General features: G+C 35.9%; 1 protein-coding gene across 1 annotated transcript in view; it reads right to left on the bottom strand.

Moving 5' to 3' along the window:
* LOC131976923 (focal adhesion kinase 1-like) overlaps positions 1-24,143 on the bottom strand; it is an 82,800-nt gene that overhangs the window by 41,867 nt on the left and 16,790 nt on the right. The window contains exons 6-23 of the mRNA XM_059340143.1: positions 23,997-24,059; positions 23,762-23,816; positions 22,792-22,932; positions 22,282-22,359; positions 19,821-19,928; positions 19,114-19,231; positions 18,478-18,508; positions 17,378-17,448; positions 15,813-15,830; positions 14,821-14,877; positions 11,196-11,216; positions 8,277-8,374; positions 4,818-4,902; positions 3,937-4,037; positions 1,649-1,764; positions 1,196-1,296; positions 743-832; positions 372-576 (exon numbers count right to left, since the gene is read on the bottom strand). Of these exons, the coding sequence (XP_059196126.1) occupies positions 372-576; positions 743-832; positions 1,196-1,296; positions 1,649-1,764; positions 3,937-4,037; positions 4,818-4,902; positions 8,277-8,374; positions 11,196-11,216; positions 14,821-14,877; positions 15,813-15,830; positions 17,378-17,448; positions 18,478-18,508; positions 19,114-19,231; positions 19,821-19,928; positions 22,282-22,359; positions 22,792-22,932; positions 23,762-23,816; positions 23,997-24,059 (1,557 nt within the window). The remainder of the gene's footprint in view (positions 1-371; positions 577-742; positions 833-1,195; positions 1,297-1,648; positions 1,765-3,936; positions 4,038-4,817; positions 4,903-8,276; positions 8,375-11,195; positions 11,217-14,820; positions 14,878-15,812; positions 15,831-17,377; positions 17,449-18,477; positions 18,509-19,113; positions 19,232-19,820; positions 19,929-22,281; positions 22,360-22,791; positions 22,933-23,761; positions 23,817-23,996; positions 24,060-24,143) is intronic.

Below are 24,143 nucleotides of genomic sequence, written 5' to 3'. Positions count from 1 at the left end.
ATTTAAAGCAACTTCATGCTAAATTTAAGAAAAAAATAATAATTATCCGATCAGTCGACTAATCGTTTCAATAGTCGGTGACTACTGACTTGCTGTAATTTCCCAGCTTGGGATAAATAAAGTATATTTATCTATCTATCTATCTATCTATCTATCTATCTATCTAGTAGACTATTGAAACAGTCGTTAGTTGCAGCCCTACTTCTACATCTGAGGTAAAGCATATAGAGATATAATAATTTAACATTCTCACATCGCTAAAAGAGACGAGAGCGTTGGTGTTTTGTGTCCTTGAGCGAGACACTGATGTTCCAACTGCTTACACTGATTGAGACACACACTCTCCAAACAAACCACACTCCATTAAGTACCTCAGTTGTGTTTTGAGCTCAGTGAAGCGTGGCCTCTTGCTGGGATCATACGACCAACACTTTGTCATCAAGCTGTAGAGAGTAGGAGGGCACTGAGGGGGCATCGCCAGCCGCTCGCCGTTCTCTATCCTGCCGATGACGTCGTTGTTCTTCACACCCTGGAAAGGCTTGATGCCGAACATTAGGATCTCCCACATACAGACACCTATGTATAGAAAAACATCACACATCACTCACCATGAGACAGAGACACCTACTTATGGACTCTTAAATGCTCCAAAAGCCAGAGAGAAAAACAGAATCCGATTTAAAGCAACAAAACATAGAGACAAAACCAAAGAAAAAAAGCGTGTTGTTGCTTTTTTTCTTACCAAACATCCAGACGTCACTGGCTGTGGTAAATCGTCTGAAGTTGATGGATTCTGGAGCCATCCATTTAATCGGCAGTTTACCTTTAGATGCTGAAAAACAGAAATCCGGAAAACTGTGTTAGACTTAAATGATCCCCAAGTTCAAGTTCATTCAATATGTGCTGTGTGTGAGTCTGTGTGTGTGTGTATACATACAGATGTGTATGTGGGGAAGGGAGGGGTGGGTTTTTTTCTCATTTTTATTATCTGTTTTTACTCTTATTTTTTGTAAAGCACTTTGTGTTACATTTCTATGTATGAAAAGTGCTATATAAATAAAGTTTGATTTGATTTGATGAAGTTTAGGTCAGTCCATTGAATATTAAGGGTGATTTCCTCCATGTTATGAAAAACCAGACAGTGAAGTGTACATTTAAAAATAACACTGTGCGTGAGTGGAGGTGTTATATTTACCTTTATAATAAGAGCTATCTTCCATGTATCGAGACAAACCAAAGTCCCCAAGTTTCACACAGTCGACTGTAGACACTAACACGTTCCGCGCTGCGATGTCCCTGAAGAGGACAGAAAATGAAAGGAAATCCTGGACACAATACATGATTGGACACTTGTCACATGAAATAATAAATTACACCTTTCACGTAGCTTCTGGAGAAACAGCATAATACCCCTCACTGTAATACTTTTCTAAATGTATGCTATTTTATTAAAAAGCAAACAACTGGTCATGAAAAAGAACCGGTAAAAGTCACAATATTTCTCCCTTTTTGAGCAGGATTTTTCATTGCCATTTATCCAGTAGGTGGCAACATTGAGCTGCACTTGTATTATATATGTATTTGCCATAAAAATAATCAATCCACATTTTCATATTTTGTACAGAACACTTAGCACTCTGCTGCGTACCTGTGTACAAAGCGCTTGCTCTCCAGATATGCCAGGGCCGTGCTGAGCTGGTATGAGTACAAGATGAGAGTGGCCAAGTCTAGACTGTACTTCCTCACCTGGAGAAAAGACCGCAACTGTGGAGGACGGAGAGAAAAAAAATACCAGCCAAAGGGACGTGAGAGAGGGAGGGAGCAATAATTTGATGGTGAAACACAGAAGACAGAAATAGTCAAAGAAATCAGGAAAAGTAGAGCAGAAAGATGGGTAGAAAATAGGAAAAATAGTTACATATGGAACAAATTGGAGAAAGACTTGAAAATTTGCAATACCATTAACTTATTAAAAAAATTACTTAAAAATAGGATGATTAATTTATATAAGTTAGAGTAATGAGTAATAAGCTTCTTTCTTTTCTCTCTTTTGTGACTGCTTATTTCTTTTGTTGATAAATAACAGATTGTACATTTCTAATTTTTAAATTTACTTGAGTTGGCGTTATAAGCTATGCTTCAGCCTTTTCGGTCCAAATGTCTATTATCAATTTTCTCTCTCTGTTTACATGTTGTTTACTTTGATCAATGTTTTTTTTTTTTTTTCTGGATTGTTTTGATGACATGTATTGACCGAAATAAACAGATACGAAACGAAACGAAACAGTTCTGTAAAAGAAGCATTGCACAATACACATAATCTGTGTGGAGAAATTTACAGGGACGTTATCTTCTTGTGAACAACAGAGTGAGTGACGTAGAGCATGTGGGTGCATTTAAATTCGGCAGTAGATGACGAGCCGTCTACTGTTCTGCTGCCTACATCTGTGGTGTGCTGCATCATGAGCTCAGATGTGCCTTAAAAAATGTGCTCATTAAAAAAAAAAAACTTTCAAAAAGCAATGCAAACAGAAATACAACTAGGCCTGCAAGCAGGACTGAACGGGACCGAGCAGAGTGGGGTTTTTTTAGGTTTTATTTTTTAGGTTTTATTTTATTTGCACAGTTAGAATTACATAAAATGACAAAGATAACATAATGTAAAGTGCAGGGAGAGGCAGAAAACCCAGATGGGCTTATTTAAAGCCTCCACCTAAAATTTCATTAGAAAGTAATAAACTGATAATAGAAAAAACAAATGTATAACATCAACAAGTTATAATGACAATAACAAAAACAATCAGTGGAGCCGTCGGTGGGCTCAGTCCCCATGCGTACCAAATGGCGTTTCTCCTACTACTCTGCTCGCAGAGTAGCCAGCGGGGGGCGCTATGACTCTGTGTCAATATTCACATGTGGGTGTGGTCAGGGGTGGACCCTCGTCATGTGTAGGAAGTTTGGAACAGATTGGACAATGTCTGGTCAAGTTATACAGTCTCGTGTTTTATGGCGAGACACCATATTTTGGCGCCATGCCACGCCCACATAGTGTGACAGTCAGTAAAGCTTTCAATAACTTTTGATCCCAAAGGCCTTGTGATGGTGCTGACCAAGTTTGAAGTCGATAACATTAAATCTGTAGGAGGAGTTTGTTAAAGTATACAAGCTGGAAATGGCAAAAAACGATGACAAGTGCGATATTCAATCCAAGATGGCCGACTTCCTGTTCGTTTTCGGGTATGGGTTCTTGAGAGTTTTTGGTGCGTCTTCCCTTGATACACATGTGTACCAAATTTCGTGTGTCTAGGTGAAAAAATCCTATAATGTGAGGCTTTTTTGAAAATTTTGAGTGACGTATATTCCAAAAATGGTGAATTTTTGAATATGAGAAAGGCCCCAAAAAGGCGATTGATTACCCGGAAAAACAATAATAATAGACGGACCAATAACAATAGCGTCCTCACACTTTCAGTGCTCGGTCCCTAATTAGGCAGTCGATTACTAAGGAACTCCATGAAGATGATCAATTTTCACAAATAATTAATTTTCCACTGTATTGCTGTCCACATGCATCCAAATGTTGCTCAGTTTCATCCTAAAGAAGACACTGTTCACCAAAGAGAACACAGTTCAGAATAATACATTAAAACAAAGTGAAGAGAAAAAAGGAACGGGAAATAAAAGCAGCGATTGATTATGTGCCATACTGTAGACACTGAAAATCGTTTAAAATGCAGTTAGTGTTTGCCCTGCAGATGATAGTGTATTATATGATTTACACCCAGACTTTCACCTGATAAACTCCCTCTTTCTTTTACAAATACCTAAATAGAGAGAGAAGCCTGTGATGACTTTAATACCTTTATAAGACGTGCACACATGAAAACCAGCAGGTACTGAACACCCTTGTACAAATTTATCTTTTCAGTGTCCTACCTCTCCAAGCGTGCAGAGCTCCATGATGATCCAGACTGGATTCTCTGTGATGACTCCCATCAGCTTCACAATGTGCGGGTGGTCAAACTGACGCATTGTCACTGCAGAGAAAAAAGGTAAAGGGGGGGAGGTCAGCTCACAAACAGCTTGCAAGGTTTCCTGTACTAAAAGGGCAATTCTGCAAATTCTTTTTTTTTCATATATATCTTTATTGGGTTGTCAGGACATAATACATATTCAATCAGAAAAGGTACAATTCACCCATTTTTCCTCCTTTTAGAACAACCTCTCGCCCCCCGAACCAGAGAGTTACATTCACATAAAATAAGCAATAAACAATAAATAGTAATGATAATGAGAAAATACAACTCTCTCCCCCTCAAAGAAAAACAGGAGGGGTGAACAGTAGCCAAATAAACAATAATAAAAAACGAAAAATAAAAATATACATACATATATATATATATATATATATATATACACACATACATACATACACACACATATACATACACATAAAACCAAACAAATAATAGTAATACTAAATAAAAAAAAATAAAAAGGGACATTTAGAGGAGATATACAGAATGCTTGGAAAAAACAAACAAAAAATAGCTATAACAATTTGTATATGTTGTGCCTAGAGTTTGACCACCAAATCAGTATGCTAAAAACAATTACTGGCCATTTAAAAGTTATATCAATTTATCTTAATTAGAACCATCTATGTTAATCATCTAACGATGAAATAGACTCAATTAGGGAAAGAATGGGATTCCAAGTTTTATAAAAGTTGTCGGAGCATCCCCTAATAATTCTGCAAATTCTTGAGTGTAAGTAAGTGTTGGCAGGTAACATTTACACACACACACAGAACTTACATGCTTCTTGGAGAAACTTTTCCCTGACGCTGTCTGATGTTGAGTTCTTGCACGTCTTCACCGCCACAGACAGGGCTGGGTTCTCCTGCAAGAAACAGATCCAAGTAAACAACACGATCAGGCTACAGACTATATTGCTTAAGACTCGTATACACTATTACTATCTAAATTATCCCTTTTTATATTATCTTATTTTGGAATACAGAGCCAGATAAAATATGTGTAATACCCTTTACAGTGCCATTTGTGTGACAGATGAGACCCAATCTCAAGAAGTTTTGATTTGTTTTCCTTTGTGTTGTTAATTGTCTGTAAATGTGCATAAAAGGCAATAAAGTTAAAAAAAAACAACACGATCAGCATTAATCCTTATAACAACAATAATAAACTTTATTAATATAGTACATTTTATACAGGGGGTGTAGCTCAAAGTGCTTTGCAATAAAGTGAAGAAAAAGACTGCACAATAACACCGAGCAATCAAATGTCAAATAAGAATAATACAAATGAAGAGTGACACTGAGTTAAGGGCAACACTAAATAAATATGTTTTTAATTGTCGCTTCAATTGTTTATAAGGCTGTCTCTAAAGCCTCTGTGAGGGAATTCCATGGTTTTGGTGTGTAGCTAAATATCGTCTTATTTGTGTGATTAGCAGAAGATCTAAGAGGTTGTGAAGGATTATAAAATGACAAAAAAAAAAGTAATGTAGGCCGTAAACAAGTAGAATAACTTATAAATCTCTCCTGGGGAAACACTGGAAGACAGTGCAGGGTAGCTAAAACTGGGGTGATATGTCTTTCAACTAAAGCATCTACATTCACAAAAAAATTGTCCTAAAAAGCTTATTATGATAGCAATATTAGATGTTTGCACATCAGTTCAATTATAAGAGTTGTAAGCGTATCTTGGTTATGAGCGTTATGAGTCTATCTCATCATATTCCTCTGTTACAACTCTACTGTATACGTGCAGCTATTGTGAGTTCAAATTCAGTGTTTTCTTTTAAGTCTCACTTCAAAGTGACTTTGCTGGCAGCGCGTGAGAGAACAAAGACAAAAGAGGTGAGTATGAGACTGCATTAATTAAACATGTGAATAATAATGTCAGTAACTGATGGGTTTTTTGGCTTTAGAAAGTAGAAGATTAACCATTTTTGCATCTACGTGTTGTTGTTTTTTTTGTCTTTATGCAACTAAATCTGCAAGGATTTGCACATTGGCCACCTGTCAACCCCTCAGAGTAAAAGATCAATTATAATGGGCTGTTTCAAATAAATTATCAGGTTTCCTACACTTTTTCCAAAGACAAATTCAAGAACACACACGCATTTTCAAGCTTTTCCAGCACTGAACAGCTGTTGTAAAATACACATTTACATACAGTACATGCAGTTTATGCAGTATGTTGATTATTTCACTTCTTTATCACATTGAATTAGTTGTTATTGAGCTATAAACAACAAAAAATGATGTTTTGTGACAGCATTGTACATGCTAGTGGTTAATTAAAACACAACAAAGTGTCATGTTGGTCAGCTACGGTATTTATATTTACACTTGGGATTCTATATAATGTAAATTTTAAAAGAACTGTATTCAAACACTATACTTTTGAAACCATGAAAACTGATTAAATCCAAACATTTTAAAGCATTTCCAGCACCCATAGGAACCCTGGATTATTTGCATATCAGGCTACGTTTACACGAGGACGGTCTGAACAGAAGACGCAAAAGTGGCGTCACGTCTTCACTTTTTATTCCTCGTTTAGACGAGCGTTTTCGGGAGGAAATCTGCTGCATACGGTGACGCAAAAGTGTGTGAAATTCGATTGTATGCAGCCAGGCGGCATCACTTAAAGTGATAAGAGCATCTTTGGGCATGCGGAAGTTTTCACGCCACACATTTTCATCAGCTACTCCTTCCACAAAGTTCTCCACCATCACTAGATCTCCCATGTCTCGTTCACAGCCGTCTGGCTCGCCTCCGACCAATCGGTGCATCCATAATTTGATGGAGGTAATTCCAGATCCTTCTCTGTTCACTAATACTATCTGTACATATCCTGTACATTTGGTGGAAAGACTCCTGTAAGTTTATTAGAGCTGCCAGAGCAGCTTGAAGGTCCGACGCATGGAAATAATCCCATGTTTGTTTATTTTCCTGTACTGGAGCATGTGTGTGACGTAAACACATACGTGACGTGAGCAGATCAGATCAGAGTTTTGCGTCTTGTCAGTGTAGACGACACGCTACAGCGGAGCGGATTTAACTTTTCCACTTTGGAGGGTGGTTTCAGATTTTTGCGTTTTTAAGCCCCAAAAACGCCGTTACCGTCTAAAACAGGGGTGGCCAATCAGTGGCTCTTTAGGCCGCCTGCAGGGGCTCCCTGTTGCTGAGACAAAAAAAAATGATATATATACCGGTACATATTTTTACATTAAAATGTTCATTTATCAATGGTGTAGACCAAAAGCTATTTGTATTACTCAATTGCAAAACTGTATAGCCTTTTTACAGCATATTAAAAAAGTTTGGACATTTAAGTCAACTAAAATGTGCCTCATAGTTTATGAAAGTCTCCGGCCCGGCGCTTTAACCTTTAAGTTTTGCCAACTTTGAGTTTAGTTTTGAGTTCCCCAAGATAGACTAGTTTTCAAAATCATATTAATAAATGCTCAATATGACTATTAATAATGTTGGTAGGCTAATTTAGACTTATTAGGCTGTTTAATTTTCATTTTAGACTCAATATACACTACCGGTCAAAAGTTTTAGAACACCCCAATTTTTCCAGTTTTTTATTAAAAATTCAAGCAGTTCAAGTCAAATGAACAGCTTGAAAGGGTACAAAGGTAAGTGGTGAACTGCCAGAGGTAAATAAAAAAAGGTAAGCTTAACCAAAACTGAAAAATAATGTACATTTCAGAATTATACAACTAGGCCTTTTTTCAGGGAACAAGAAGTGGGTTAACAACTTAACTCTATGGAGTCTTGGGCTATTTTGTCAATTTTTTTAAATTCTTTTCATGTCTTTGTAAGTCATTTTGTGTCTTTTTGTGTCTTTTTTTGTCATTTTGTGTCTTTTTTTAGTCATTTTGTGTCTTAAGGTGTCTTTTTTGTCATTTTGTGTCTTATTTTGGTCATTTTGTGTCTTTTTTTAGTCCTTTAGTTCAACATAAAATGTGATTTTGAATCTTTTTTTTATTTTCAAAAAACTATCATGCTCAATAAAGAATTGTAAATGTTGCAAATGTGCATTAATTTCAGAGTACACTGAGACATTAAACTGCATAATTTTCAATTAAATTCTGGAAAAGTTGGTGTGTTATAAAACTTTTGACCAGTAGTGTACTTTGTCGTTTTTACCTCCAAGCGTCCTCGTGTAAACTGGCCTAAAGCTAGCGTCAATAAAAACCCTCAGATCTAAATGTTTGTGTGAGTGAGAGATACATACCGGGCTGATGTAGACTCCTTGGTGGACGTCTCCAAACTGACCCTCACCTATGCAGCGTCCCAACTCAATACGATCTCGCTGAATCTCATAGTCCCGTGCTACACACACAATATACATAGACATGAACACACACAGATACAGACACACAGACAGAGAAGACCTTCAGATCAAACACACACATCAGTGCCCACACATACACTTCTTAGTCGGCCCTTGCATTTACCAAGCTTGTCAGAGTGCTCTAGAGTGGGCAGAGTTTATTTGAAACATGGCTTTATGGCAGAAAACACAACTTATTCTGCAGATTATCAACTTTTAAAATATTTATATTTATATTTTCATAATATTTAAGTGAAAAAATTGTGAAAAAAAAGAGTTGACTTTATGGTGTACAAAAAGAAACAAATTTTGCATGTGAAACATTATGTTGTGCCATATTTGCTGTTCAAATATACATTTTCCTGAACATCTAGATGAATAATCCACCTTCCTGCTCTGACAAGCTTAGTTTTATAGCAATCAGCAGAGCTCAATGTCAACAGCATGCAACAACAGCATCAGCAAATCACAGCCAGACATGCCATGTAACACAGACACACAACAGCCAGGAACACTCAATGTAAATATGGATTTCTACATTAAATCAAATGTAATATGGATAAAGTCAGGTGGGTTGTATAATAGTGAATAGCTTAGAGCAGTAGTTCTCAACCTTGGGGTCGGGACCCCAATTGGGGTCGCGAGATGATTTCTGGGGGTCGCCAAATCATTTTGGAAATGTTTTAGTCTTTTTGGTCATTTTATGTCTTTTTTTGCCCATTTTGTGTTTGTTTTGTTTTAGTAATTTTGTGTCTTTTTTGGTCATTTTGTGTGTTTTTTTTTGGTCATTTTGTGTCTTTTTTTGTAGTCATTTTGTGTGTTTTTTTAGTCATTTTGTGTGTGTTTTTTAGTCATTTTGTGTCTTTTCTGTTCATTTTGTGTCTTTTTTAGTCATTTTGTGTATGCTTTTTAGTCATTTTGTGTCTTTTCTGTTCATTTTGTGTCTTTTTTGGTCATTTTGTGTCTTTTTTTATAATTTTGTTGTCAATTTGTGTCTTTTTTGGTCATTTTGTTTCTTTTTTGGGCCATTTTGTGTCTTTTTTTGGTCAATTTTGTCATTTTGTAGTCAATTTCAGTCCTTTTTTGGTCAATTTGATTCTTTTTTGGGGTAATTTTGTGTCTTTTCTGACAAATCCCAAAGTATCAAGTTCTTACTTTCCAAGGAGTCTCTGGCTTGAAGCTGCCTGTTACACACTCAGGAGGTCAGAATGGACCTTTAAACTTATAGCAAAGGACTTAGATTAAAAGTAACAATGAAATATAAAAAATATATATAAATGCACAGACAGAGAGATGTTTTAGTTGTCGTCTGCATCATTATTTGTCCAAAATTCGTCTTGATTTTGTCTGATCTGATCTGAACTGTGATTCAGTGAGCGGGGGTCGCGGACAACATACATGTTAAATTGGGGGTCGTGACTCAAAAAGGTTGAGAACTACTGGCTTAGAGGCTAATTTAGTCAAATTTCCTGTTTCCCCTCTGTCAAGCGAGGCAAGTAAAAATTTAGTTTTTTCCACATTCATTTTTTAACAAAATAAGAATCTGTGAAGTGTTGGCTGTTGAGAGGCTGCTGGTTTGCTGACACTGTTGACCTGACTTTGTCCATGTTATCAGCATATGAACACAGCAAAAACATGAGCATACAGGATTTGACAAATCTCTGACTTGTCTTCTATACTGTTTATGGCAGTGAAATGTCCAGCACATGTGCAACCTTTAGAGATAATTATGCTGGGCAATAAAACGCCTGTAGAAGGAAATGAGGTTGCAACATACACGCACTAAAAATGTACAGTCGGCCATAATTAATGCCTGTGTGCCCGGCCTCTAAATGTCGCCCATGTAACTTGATCTTAAAAAAGTCGATCATTATGGTTAAACAATGGAGCGGGACTACCCTGTTTGTTAGTGGTTTGGGTTAAAAACGTTACAGTATATATATATATATATATATATATATGTATATATATACAGTACAGGCCAAAAGTTTGGACACACCTTCTCATTCAATGTGTTTCCTTTATTTTCATGACTATTGACATTGTAAATTCATCAAAACTATTAATGAACACATGTGGAATTATGTACTTAACAAAAAAGTGTGAACTAACTGAAATCATGTCTTGTATTCTAGTAAGCAAAGGGTGGTTATTTTGAGGAATCTATAATAAAAGACATGTTTTCAGTTATTTCACACTTTTATGTTAAGATAATTCCACATGTGTTCATTCATAGTTTTGATGCCTTCAGTGAGAATCTACAATGTAAATAGTCATGAAAATAAAGAAAAACGCATTGAATGAGATGGGTGTGTCCAAACTTTTGGCCTGGACTGTGTGTATATATATATATATATATATATTTATATATATTTAAACTCTTCCCTCTCACTGCACTTCCTCCTCCAGGCCAAAGTTGTAAATAGAAACATGCTCTGAGTCAACTTGCCTGGTTAAACAAAAGAAAAATGTTTTTGAACTGTTGCCATGTGTTAGTTATCCTGAGCAGCACTGTATTAGATCAAATGGGTACTGATTGATCTTCACAATGATGTAACTGAATACAGTTTATCCAAGCTTTTTTTTCCCCCCTTAAACATTTAAAAAAACACACAACGAGATCCTTGTCCAACGACTGGGGTTCAGTTCTGAAGCCACTATCAATTCAGCACATCACACATCAACAGAGGGAGGTCAAATCAACAGGGTACAGGTAGAGAAATGAATTCAGTTTTAATTTACAGTTGCAAGCAAACATAAAATAAGGATCACAACAACCACCAAATCAAAGTGCCATCACAGTACAACCAGACTCATTACCTTGATCTAGTCCATAGTATTCTGGGGAAATGGGTTAGTGATAGGAGACAGAAATAACTAGCTGTGAGTACAGAGATCCAGAAATTTTGACTGCAGTCTTTAACAATTGCCATGATTATAGTTGTGACAGTGATGCAGGTACGTTAGAGGTACTGTATGTCAGTGATTATATAGGTTTTATAAACATGTTCCTGATAAAACAACTTGCTTTGGATATTTAAAGCCTCTTGGTGTGTTTGGAGGTTAATTTTTGCTCTGATGAAGACAACCAGAATGTTTGTTTGATGTGACCAGAATAAATTGGTGAAATTTAAATTAGTCATCTTTGTCCTAAAGTCTATGTGTGCTACCTTTTTACCTCAGGAATTTAATGTTGGAAGGTTAATTTTAATTGTGTGCATTAAAAAAACAAAAGCACACAACGAATTGGTCACTCCTAGTCAGCTTCAACAGTTCGTAAAAAGGTGTGTTGTATAATGCAAACGCAGCTTAAAACCCAATGGACCCTGTTTATTGTTTATTGCTGAATAAATTCTGAAATAGAGACTGAAACCCTAAAACTACAACATGATCAGTGAAACATGACCTTGGCTGGCTTATGTCTGTTTGTGAGTATTGATCTAGATAACTTCTAACTTAATCATCCATTTACATTACACTGTAATAAATTATTCTGTAGTCATTTAATTTTACTTAATATATTTGATAAAATGTATTAAATATAAATGTGTCCTTGATTTTGAGGCAGTTGTTTAAGTAACTTTAATATAAAAATGTTTGAGATAGAATCTACTTATTTTGATGACATTAAATATAATCTTTATGTGTCTGTAATTCTAAATCAAGAGAATTTTGAATGAATCCAACACAATAGAATTAGTCCGTTTTTAATTGACAGGCACTTCCTGTTAAGTTGTTATTAACTCAATATTGTTATTAACTCAATATTGCCTGCAATCTGTTGCCTCAATTTTATTGGGTAGCTATTGATTATCTTTTTTTACAGTGTACGAATAATGTATTGCACCACAAGTTTAGGTTAAATTCACCATTTTCTTTTGCATAATTTCAATATAAAACTTATTTTGGGGGACATAAACGTTAAAAAAGAAATCTTATGAGATCTTATGGCCTGTTTTGGTTTGCTTGTAATGTAAAAGGGTTTGCTCCATATGACATGGTAAATACAGATTCAGCAAAAAATCCCCAAAATCTCCATTTTTATTTGTTCAGGCTTTTGATGAATTGTTTTGGGACTGCTATGGTTGTTTAAATTGCTGTTGTTTTGGTCTTTTAAAACATACATTTTTATGTTATATGTATGATTTTTTTTATGGGAAGCACTTTGTGGCTTCTGTCTGTGAAAGGTGCTATATAAATAAAGTTTACTTACTTACTTACTTTATTTCAGTTATTTCCTATTAAATAATGAAAACCAAATGGATCCCTTTTCTGCTGTTTTTAACAGACCTAAATAAACCCTGAAACTGCTCAGTCTAGATATGAAAGCGGTTTAATGTGGACATCTAACTGTCTCTGTATTGTACAAACACATACAGTGTTTATGTGTTGACAACTTTGGTGAATTATTTATGTATGGTCAAAAAGCAAAGCCATGTTTAAATTTGGTTGCACAGAATAACTTGTTATACGCCGGCAACATTTTGAGGCAGTTTAAATGAGGAATTCTGTCACCTTAAATCTCTTCCTTAACGCCTCCAGCTCCTCTCCCTGTCATACACTGAGGTGATATGAATGCTGCCTCTAAATGTTGACAATGTAGCATCACCACTCAGCATAGCAGAGAGCTTAAAATGAGCGACAGTCCTAAACCTGCTGAACAAACTCCACAGCAGCAGCAGCAGCAACAGCAGCGCAGCAGGCGTTCTTCATGTTTACTCTCATATTTAATCCAGTTTTTCAGTTATTAATGGGAGACATCCTGTAGGAGTCTTAAAGAGATAGTGTGGATTTTTTAAAGTGGGGTTGTATTAGGTTCTTATCCATAGTCAGTGTAGATCATGGTCAGCATGCTTCATTTGAGCAGGAAAACGTCATCATATTATACACTATATATATTTAGAATATTTTCATCACTTTACCTTGACATCAAGCACTATTCAAGCTTACATGAGGGGGGCCTGAAGCCATTATCTATGCTCTCTTCAAAGCCACCAGACTGCTTTGACAGAAATAGTAATTTTACATTGCAGAACGCAGAACTTTTCTGTCTACTGCTGCCTTTATTGATTACTTTGTTTGTGTTTTTAGGAGACTTTAGCGATTTTTCTGTTTGGTTTACATTTCCCAAGGTACCTCATACAACCCCACTTTTAAAAATCTAAACTATTCTATCTATTTCCAGATAAACCTCTTCATTAATGTAACTGTCGAGATGGACACTTAGCAGGAAATACAGCCATTTGTAAAATGTTTACTGTAACATAAACATTGTGGCAAGATAATGTCACAAAGCAGTCTGAGGAAGGTTATGACAACTCACTGAAGCAAATACAGATTGCAGAACTATTAATACACAGACAGTACGTGGTTCAAGTGGTTTCCTCTTTTACATAACAATGCTACATGTGACCACGGAAAATGTAGATTCATTCAAGCCTCAGTCATTATGTCGCCTGTTGTCCTTTTATCCACCAATCTAAAAAGAGTTTGAATCAAAACTGAAGCCTGAATAGATTTATAATTAGGTACAATGTATCATTAAATCCTCCTGTAAAACAGCTCACACATAGCATTTCAAGATACTCCCCGCACCCTGAATACTGATTGGGTTGCACCACAGTTTGCAATGCCAGTCACTTGATTGAAGAATATATTATTTATTGAGTTACACTGTCAGTTGATGATGTTTTCGTTGAATATAAACAACCGTGAGGCCCGAGAGACACACAGAAAGCCTCAGTCTTCATCTCCACACACACATTTGTGGCTATTACAGACCTGAGATAAGACTATACCTTTTACACTCTCCCCATCATCTAGCCCAGTAGTTCTCAACCTTTTTGAGTCGCGACCCCCAATTTAACATGCATGTTGTCCGCGACCCCCACTGACTGAACAGAATCTCACACGCACAGTTCAGATCACCCAAAAAAGAAACAAAATGACCAAAAAGAGTAAACAAATGACCAAAAAAAAGACACAAAATGAACAAAAAAGGACACAAAATGACCAAAGAAAGACACAAAATGACCAAAAAAGACACAAAATGACAAAAAAAAAGACACAAATTGACCAAAAAGGAAACAAAATGACCAAAAAAGACACAAATTGACCACAAAATGACAAAAACAAGACACAAAATGACCAAAAAAAGACTAAAACACAATAACACATTAACACTTTAACACAGTGGAGACAGAGCTGACTTCCAAAATGATTTGGCGACCCCCAGAAATCATCTCGCGACCCCAAGGTTGAGAACAGCTGATCTAGCCAACCTTTCCACCTGCACACACATAAACTAACAATTGCTTGCACACAGAGTACGCTGCAGCAGTCTGAAAAGGTCAACAAACACAGGTCGACAATGACGACCTGTCACTTTGTGTCTCCACTTGTCACATTAGCTGCAATGTGTGTGTGTGCATGTGTGTGCACTTACTTGAAGGCATGGTATAGGTGTCCTCCTCGTCTATGATCTCCGCATAGTCGTCCGTTTCTGCAGAGCCAGAGTGAAGAGGGGAGGGGAAGACGAGCCAAGAAACATTAAGTCTCAGTTGATGACACACAAAAGATGAGATAAAAGAGAACGAGTGGACAACAAGCTGATAACAAGAGTCCTGCGAGTGGCATTCAAATTACAACTTGGAGGTTAACCAAAAGTCCCATTATCATTACAGAAGGATTTGCATCACATTCATTTTAACCCATTGAGGCCTAAAACGCCTGTAAAACCTCTGGGCGATTTTAAAATAAGCCCCTAAAAGCTGAAGTTTTTCTTGGAATTCAACAGAAGTGTCAACGCTTCTACTAAATAATAGATTTTTCAGCCTCTGTAGCAGATAGAAATGAAATTCAAAAAGGTATTTGAGAGCTTATACAAATACTACAAATACTACAAAACGACGTATCCGCTTTCCAGGCTTCAATGGGTTAAGGAAAATACTGCAATTAGTCCCCTTGTCGGAGTAAAATACTTTGATACAGCACTACCAATGCTACATGCATGCACATTAAGACATTCTGTGACAAATAAAGAGTGAAAATGGCAACAGTAACAGTAACAAAAAACACACCATCATCAGAAAGATGTACCTTTAAAAAAGACCGTCACCATACCCGATCCCAAACACTTGCACAACAACTTAAACCTTTATATACTACAAAACAGCCGCACGTGGAGAACGTAGGACAGAATAGTATAAATAAAGAGGAAGAGAAAGAGAAAGAGGGACGGACACAGAGGAGAGGAAAGGGGAGGGATGGAAACGTTCATTCTTTCCAGAGAAACAAGTTGAAGAATAACAGGTTGAGTCATGGATAACTGACAGATACAGATACAGTTCACACATACAGGACGCTAAATGGAGACACAGAGCAGGAATTCCACTGAGTTACTAATTTGAGACGGTTAATAGAAAGAATGTTGTTTACCATCGCCACTAGTGTGACCTGCAGCAGCCACATGCAGCATGAAACACACACACACACACACACACAGAGGGAAATTATTAGTATTACTGTTATTAGAATGATGATGATGATGATTGAGAATTTATTTGAACACAAAATAAAAGATGGACATTTAAAAACAAACGAACAACAATAAATACAAGACAACAACAACAACAAGACTCAACACTTATTTGTGTTCAAAAGGAGTGGGAAGAAGCCAAAGCTTATTAAATCCGTTCTCCCTATGTTAATTTACTATATTCAGTTATATAACAATAATATTTATATGTAGGCTATGTATAACACATAGTAATGTAGTTTATAAACTGATTATTACCATTATTAACACACATAACTTGTTATTAACTTACAAACACATAAGTACACACACACCCATGTAGTCATAATGAGACAACAATGAACAAACGAACAACAATAAATACAAGACAACAACACAAATGAAACAACAAGACTCAACACTTATTTGTGTTCAAAAGGAGCGGGAAGAAGCCAAAGCTTATTAAATCCCTTCTCCCTATGTTAATTTACTATATTCAGTTATATAACAATAATATTTATATATATGTATGTATAACACATAGTAATGTAGTTTATAAACTCATTATTACCATTATTAGCACACGTAACTTGTTATTAACTTACAAACACATAAGTACACACACACCCATGTAGTCATAATGAGACAACAATGAACAAACAAACAACAATAACACACAAAAGAGAAAAAAATAGTAACACATTTAAAAAATAAAACGTCAACAATAACCACCTACTGTCATTTAAAAAATAACAAATAACAAATAAGGTCACAGTTATTATTTATGACTCAATAGTATATACACTGTAAAAAATGTTTGTTTAAATTACAGTAAAAAACTGTCAAATTGCATCAGAAATAGGTCGTAAAATTAAACATTGTACATCACCGTAGTAGATACTTTTAATTACTGTAAATCAAACAATAGTATAAAACTTTAAATTCTACCGCCATAAACTGTAGAAAACACACAGTTTTGCTGTAAAAATATAAAATGTTCATGTAAAGTTAATGGAGAAATACCATGATGAAACAATTATCCTAAAAGTAATGGGAATATTCAGTATAAATTACAGTTTTTGCTGATATTTACATTAACATACGCTCACTGTATTTTTTACGGTGATGTTCTGGCAACCACAGCTGCCGGTATTTTACCGTGAATTAAACAGATTTTTTTTTTACAGTGAATAAGGTAATGTTCCATTAAATTGTGTGTAACTCTGAGAAAGTCAGAGGTCAGTAGACAGTCAGAGCAGAAGAAGACTGACTGACTAAAGCTCTCCATGAGGACATCTGGCCAGACAAGGACTCTTCACTGCACACACAGATGAGGCTTTATAGAGGGAACAGGGTTTGCACACATATCTATGAACCCTTTATCTAACTGCGAGCGGTCACTGTCATTCATGGCATTTAGAGCAGCAAACAGACAGTCAACAGGGGGGAAAACAGGAAAGGAGAAAAGCGAGACGGAGATTAATACCTGAGACGCAAACAGCTCGGGTCCGTACTCCGTCCATCCGTTTCTCCATCCGCCTCTCATGGTTTGAAACTCTGAAGAAGAGATGAAAAAATAAGAAAATCTGTTTTTGGCTCACATTAACTAAAACATTAAGCTTCCAGTAGCAGCTATGAAGATAGTAGTGCACCCAGAGGAACAGAGGGTCCTCCCACATCCTGTCATGTGTGTGGCTACTACACAGTATTGAACTTTAGAAGATTAAGAACAATATTATTAAGAAAATTATAACTACGGTATGAGCAATTATTTTTGTATCATTAAGATCAAGATGTTTCTCTGGATTCCAGCCAAGGAATAAAAAAAAAACTTAAAGAAAATAAATAAATACTATCAGCAAGCTCCACTTTAGTCTTATTTGTTTCATTTTAGTACTTATTTTGCATTAGTCTGATGTTTGTTGTCACTGTCTATTTTCTCATTTTCTTTGTCTGTGTGAATGAATGTATGTTCGAGGGGATATACATGAAAATGTTTGTATATTCGACATAAAGTTTGATATGCACTTGAAACTTCAATAAAAAATATTGTTGAAAAAAAAATACTATCAGCATAAATTCACATTCAAATTTCCCTCAAAGCAGATTTTTTTCATAAGTTCCCAAACACTTTAATCAAGTAAAAGTTTTGAAATTAAAAGTCTTACTAAAGTTTGCATGTTTAATCAAGAAAATGTACATAAAGTGTAGTTGTAAAAGTATTATATAATATACTATTATATATATTATAATTGATGCAGTAAAATGTAGGATGCATTTTAATGTTGTAGCTGACTGAAATGGAGCTACTTTTATTCATAGGTTTAAAAAAAATATGAAATTAAAGTACTCAAGTCAGGTAGAAGTACGTCAAAATTGTACAAAAAAAAAAGTACAGTGTTTGAGTGAATGTAAATGTTACTCTCAACCACTGGATTCTAACATGCAAAACATAATGAGTGAAACCACGAAATAAAAAGACAAAAAACAGGTAAGAAAATTGATGTTTTCTAATGCAACACCTGAACCTAAATGTATCATTAAACTAAATTATTTTTAATTGATGAATCAAACAATAAGACTTACTTGGGGATGGATGGCAGAGCTCTGTCCCCCTCTGCAGACACAAAACAAACACATGAATTGGACACGAAACAGACCGTCTTCATGTTAGAGTGACAATACTGTAACCATTTCTTTGAAGCTGTAGTTATTTTTAGAAAAGACTAGCTTAACATTAGTTGGTTATTGACAGTGACAAGTGTAAAAAGCCTCATCAGCCACAATCAGACCTGGTTACTGCTGAGAGACGGCTGACAGCAATGTCAACCTTGACTTTCTATTTATAAAACAAGTTCGTTTTTTCTTTTTACATTACATTACATGTCATTTAGCTGACGCTTTTGTCCAAAGCGACTTACAATAAGTGCATTCAACCTGATGGTACTAGACATAGACCACAGGAAACAAGTAAGTACAGAACTTTAAGAGCTAACTGTCATCGCTAAAGGAGTGCTATACGTTAAAGAAGAAAAGAAGAGAAAAGAAGAAGAATTTTTTTTTCTTTTTTCTTTGCTTCAATTAACTGTTCCCATCGAATCATCATAAAAATAAAAAAAATCACAATTATGTTTTAGCTGCACAAAACTGCACCATTATAATGCTGCAAAAGACCCAAAAACACTCGATAAAAAAAAAAGTAAGAGCAGTTGCATGTCATACCTTTGTGGACTCGGACAATGAAGGAGTGAGTAGCTAAGGAGACGAGCCGACAGTAGCCGTCAATCAAGTCCGCCATGTTTTCTGCCGTAGTCAGCGATGCCGTGGTAACTGTGAGGGGCTACACACACACACACACACACACACACACACACACACACAAATACACTGGATAAGTGGGACAGAGCGCTGCTTCACCGTGACACAATGAGAGCTTTATTAGGGAGAATGTCTTCGACCAGTGCACATACACACATTCAGTTTTACACACACACACACACATCACTACACACGCTTTTCCACTAGTACAGCCTGCTGCAAACATGCACCCACTCTCGACAGACACACTCACACTGACACTCAAGTGCAGATGGCAACACCCGCCTTCATCCTCCCATGTGCCGTTTCCTTTTTCCCTACATCTTTTTATGTTTTCCTGCAGAACGTTTGTTCCTACAACTTAATGCATTTTTAAACAAGCAGATGCTATTTCACGTTTATTACACATATAATAAAAAGTGCATTGCTTTTCAACAAATTAAAATTAAACATGGAGGTATTACTGCAAAGTTAATATCAAAACAACAGGCGATTAGTAGTGTTTTACATAGAACCACCTGACGCAATGGAAAAGCCAAGGGAACAGCAAGCAAAGTTTGTGTGTCTTAGCGTGTGTGTGTGTGTGTGTGTGTGTGTGTGTGTGTGTTTACCTCTGGAGCTCCTGCTACGTTGAGCTGCAACATGCCTTTCCTGTCCTTCTCTTCCAAAGCAGAGTACTGGATGGACTGAACCTGGTTAAAGTTAGCTAAGTGTGTAGGCTGCAGACACAAAGACAGATACGAAGAAATATTAATAATCATGTATCACGTACTGTGACAGTTTAGGTGCAGGTGAATGTGTGTGTGGGGGGGTCACAGATGGGGTGCCAACCAGGTCTCTCTCCTGGTATTTAAGAGTATTGGTCAGTCAGGTTTTATATTGTTCATTTTTACCCTTCTCTTAGAAAAAGTAAAACCCCACACAATTTTATACCCGCAACACTAACCACACAAAGGTAATACCTCTCAGGGTATTCCTTTTATAACACCCAGAACCTCAACAAACAATAAAAGCACAAAAGCAATCTTTTTTAAAGAAAAATGTATTCACCAACACAAAGTCCATCACATTATTAATTTATAGTTCATTTCTTTGTTTTTTTCAGTTCAGGTATTCAATAATGGGGAACAAAAAGAGAGAGGAAAAAAACCCTCTGTACCTTTAAATGAAAACCTCCTCATGAGAAAAAAAATTAAAAAAAAACTTTTTCCAGAGAAACACAAAACTACAACTCCGGGAAAACTATCGGTATCCAGGGACAAGGTAACGTTAGGTTTCGGCCGTTAGTGGGATAACGAGGCGCAAGATTAAACTATTCCACTGCCTCTATCCTACTAAGCTTGGGAGCTCCGACGCATTCAAACCGCCATTTACGCCAGGGCGAATTGGCGCCGCACACATCTCTAGTGGGTGGATATGAGGGCGTGGACAGGCTGGCTGTCACAGTACCGTATATATTGATGCCCTTTACTCAGCTTAGTGAAAATTATCTTTTCAAAGACCTGTGGCTCATTCATGCAGAGATGCACAGGGTTGAGTCATATTTTCCATATTTCTGTATTTCTTTTTTCATCACGAACAATTGCAACCAGTTTTTAAACATTGAGCACGAGAAGGAGAATGACTGAATTTTAATGTGTTTATGAAGGACACGCTCCATCAACTTATTAAATTAATTGCAGTTATTTTGACAGGCTGCCTGTCATCATTAACTCAATTTAGCACTGGAGTTACAGGTGTGCAGCTATTTCCTGCATTTTGATTTGTCACTGCAGCAGCCCACATCTCCTTATTGCAGCTGTGTAGATTTCCTAATCACATCAACTGGCAATCACGTTTTCAAGCTCATAAAATCTGTTTTGTAATAAAAACTACCTGACGACTGGCATTTCAAGACCGATTTCAGCTTGGGACATCAGGGAGACAAGAGATAATCTGTCTAGTGGAGAGGAAAGCCAGTAGAGGGCAGTATGGTGGATTGCCATCATTGCCTCCAAAAATAAAAGCATGCAAAACAATATATTTTATCAATTTTACCAATAAAAATTATGAACAAAAGCTAACAAATAAAGATGAGAAGATGGGCACAAATGTGGAACTTTCAATTTGTCAATTCTCCAAATTGATACAAGAGAAATTCTATAAAACAGTCGGTAACGCTTTATAATAAGGTCCTTAATAACCATTAATTAACAAGTAATAAGGCATTGTTCTCGCTTTAGATCCGGTAGTTGCAAAAAGCATAGTTAACTTATAGTTAACTTATAATAGATGAGCAATAAAGTATATTTTAATATCAATAAGCAAACAAAATAAGATTAATAAAGGCATGGCAAAGACATAATGGGTGGGTCATGGGTGTTTGTAATGCCATTATTAACACTTATATAAGCTTATAAACACACAATAATGTTAATAAGCATCTTGTAAGGACTTACAATGATTATGATACCAGACAGGCCTTAAGCTGTCGTTTCAGACTACCTAGACCTAGGACAAATGCACTGAAAAGAACTGTATTGTACAGAACTATTGTATACTGGAATGGACTTCCGTACTGCTTCATTCTTAAGTGTAAGAAATCAGGATTTAGAAGAGAATTGAAAAAAGCTGTTTTGAGTAAAGAAATTAGGTTAGATTCAGACTGACTGATATCTGTAAAGCTGCAGAATGCCTTATTTTGTATTTTTTGTTTGTGTTTAAACTTGTACAGAGACAGCTCTTAATGAACTGATCTCTGAATGTGTCTGTGTATATGTATGAGTATGTATGTGTAGGTGCTTGTACTATGTATGTATATACTTGTACTGTGTATGCATGATGCATGTGAATGTTACTGTTATGTGTCTTGCTTTTTAGGGACCCCAGGAAGAATAGTTGTCACCATGGTGACAGCTAATGGGGATCCAATAAACAATAAACAAACAATAAACAAGGGCCTTATTACTTGTTAATGAATGGCTATTACAAGGACCTTAATATAAAGCGTTACCAAATAGTCTGTCTATTACGTAGTCAGTCATCTTTAATTGAAATGCATCACTTAGAGGAGTTATCTAAGTGCATACTCACCATTGAGCCTTTATCTGTGAGGTAGCTGATTCCTTCTTCTGGTCCGATAGCTAACTCTACTGATATTACCCAACTAGACTGGAGAGGGAGAGACAAAGACAGTGGGAGACATGCAGCATTAAAAATAGATGTCACATTGCATCATTTCGTCTGCTTTATTAACTTAACACACCACTGGTAAAAATGTAATATTGATAGCATAAAACAGTTTTAATGTTCTCATCTATTTTCACTACTTTTGACATGAAATGCCCTTGAGGACAGAGGCAGGTTGCAGATGACAGTGATAATGCATTTCTGTAGAGAAACATAGAATAAAAACTTACTGATATGAAGCAGGAATATGGGACAAATGCAAAAAATGCAATTGCTAACGTCATCTTGTACGGTTCTACCGAGCCGTTTAAATTAAAGATGACACTTCCCTCTACATGTTTTCTACCCTGTGAGGCTCAACCTCCTGACTCAGGATGAATTTTCAGATATGGAAAAAATGGAGTGCTTCCTTACCCCCAAAGCACATTTGAAGCACTCTTTGTCAAAGCGGTAGATGGGAGAGACTATCTCAAAGAACTTGTGGATGCTCTGTTCATCATTGAGGTTAGCAAACTGTTTAAAGGTCTGCTGGATCTGTTTACGAAGAGTCTTCGCCTGATAGAGCGGGAGAAAAAAGTCATTTTCAAGGGTTAAGTTGGTTCAGAGCCAAGAAACACACAACTGGCAAAGCACACTGCGAGTGACAACAGGACGTTTAACTTAATTCCAGACAATCAGATTATCAGACATTCAGCCAGACATCCATTCAGTCATCAAGTCGGTTTCCCTGCTCGTCAGCCGCTCGCTCACTCAAATAGCCATTAGCTCATCCAGCCGACTAAGGCATTTCCGCCACTATCGCTTCTTTTTTCTCCAAACTTTATTTATTGAGTTTTTTCCAAAAAGTAATACACGATGAACACAACAACGAACATACAGTCATAAAACCCCATCCCTCCCTCTCATAACCAACAGTAATCTCGGAGGAAAACAAATACTTGAGTTAATAAAAAATAAAATAAAATAAATGTATTAATTAATAAATAATAATAATAATAAATAAATTAAATTAATTCATATTAATGAATAAATTAAATAAATTAAATATAAAAAATAAATAAATAAATGTATTAATTAATAAATAATAATAATAAATAAATAAAATTAAATCATATTAATGAATAAATTAAATATAAAAAAATAAAATAAATGTATTAATTAATAAATAATAATAATAATAATAAATAAATTAAATTAAATCATATTAATGAATAAATTAAATACATTAAATATAAAAAAATAAAAAATTTAATTAAATTTAAAAAATTACAAAAAACTATCGCTTCTTTTATCTGGCAATGGAAGTTAAAATATGAGACCCGGCCAGTTAGACCGGGAGATAAAAGTCACTGACTTGGTTTCTACGTTAATAGTTCAGACTCACCTTGAGGGAGTCCAGCAGGCTTTTGGGGAAGAACCTTCTTAAACCAACGTCTTTCCTGAGAATAACAGAATCACAACATTTAAGATTAATTACTTTATTAATCCCACAATGGGGAAATGGGGAAATTTATCTTTGAATAGTTGAAATCTACCGTAACACAATTTCTTTAAATGCATGAAATGAAAACTAGAGGCAAGATGGTTTGAAGTGAGGACCAAATAAAAATCAATCTTACTCTAGTAGTTCATAATTGGATTTCTTATCGAGGGCGTTGCCTGGCATCTCTCTGAAGAACCTCCTGTATAATTCACAGACAAAAGGAGAAACAGTATTAAATGATCAGCAGATTTTTTGTCAGATTTTCTAGAAAATTTCCGATAAT

Source organism: Centropristis striata, chromosome 8, assembly GCF_030273125.1.
Source record: "Centropristis striata isolate RG_2023a ecotype Rhode Island chromosome 8, C.striata_1.0, whole genome shotgun sequence".
Lineage (NCBI taxonomy): Eukaryota > Metazoa > Chordata > Actinopteri > Perciformes > Serranidae > Centropristis > Centropristis striata.
The sequence above is the reverse complement of the archived record's forward strand: the minus strand, read 5'-3'. Positions and strand labels throughout refer to the sequence as shown.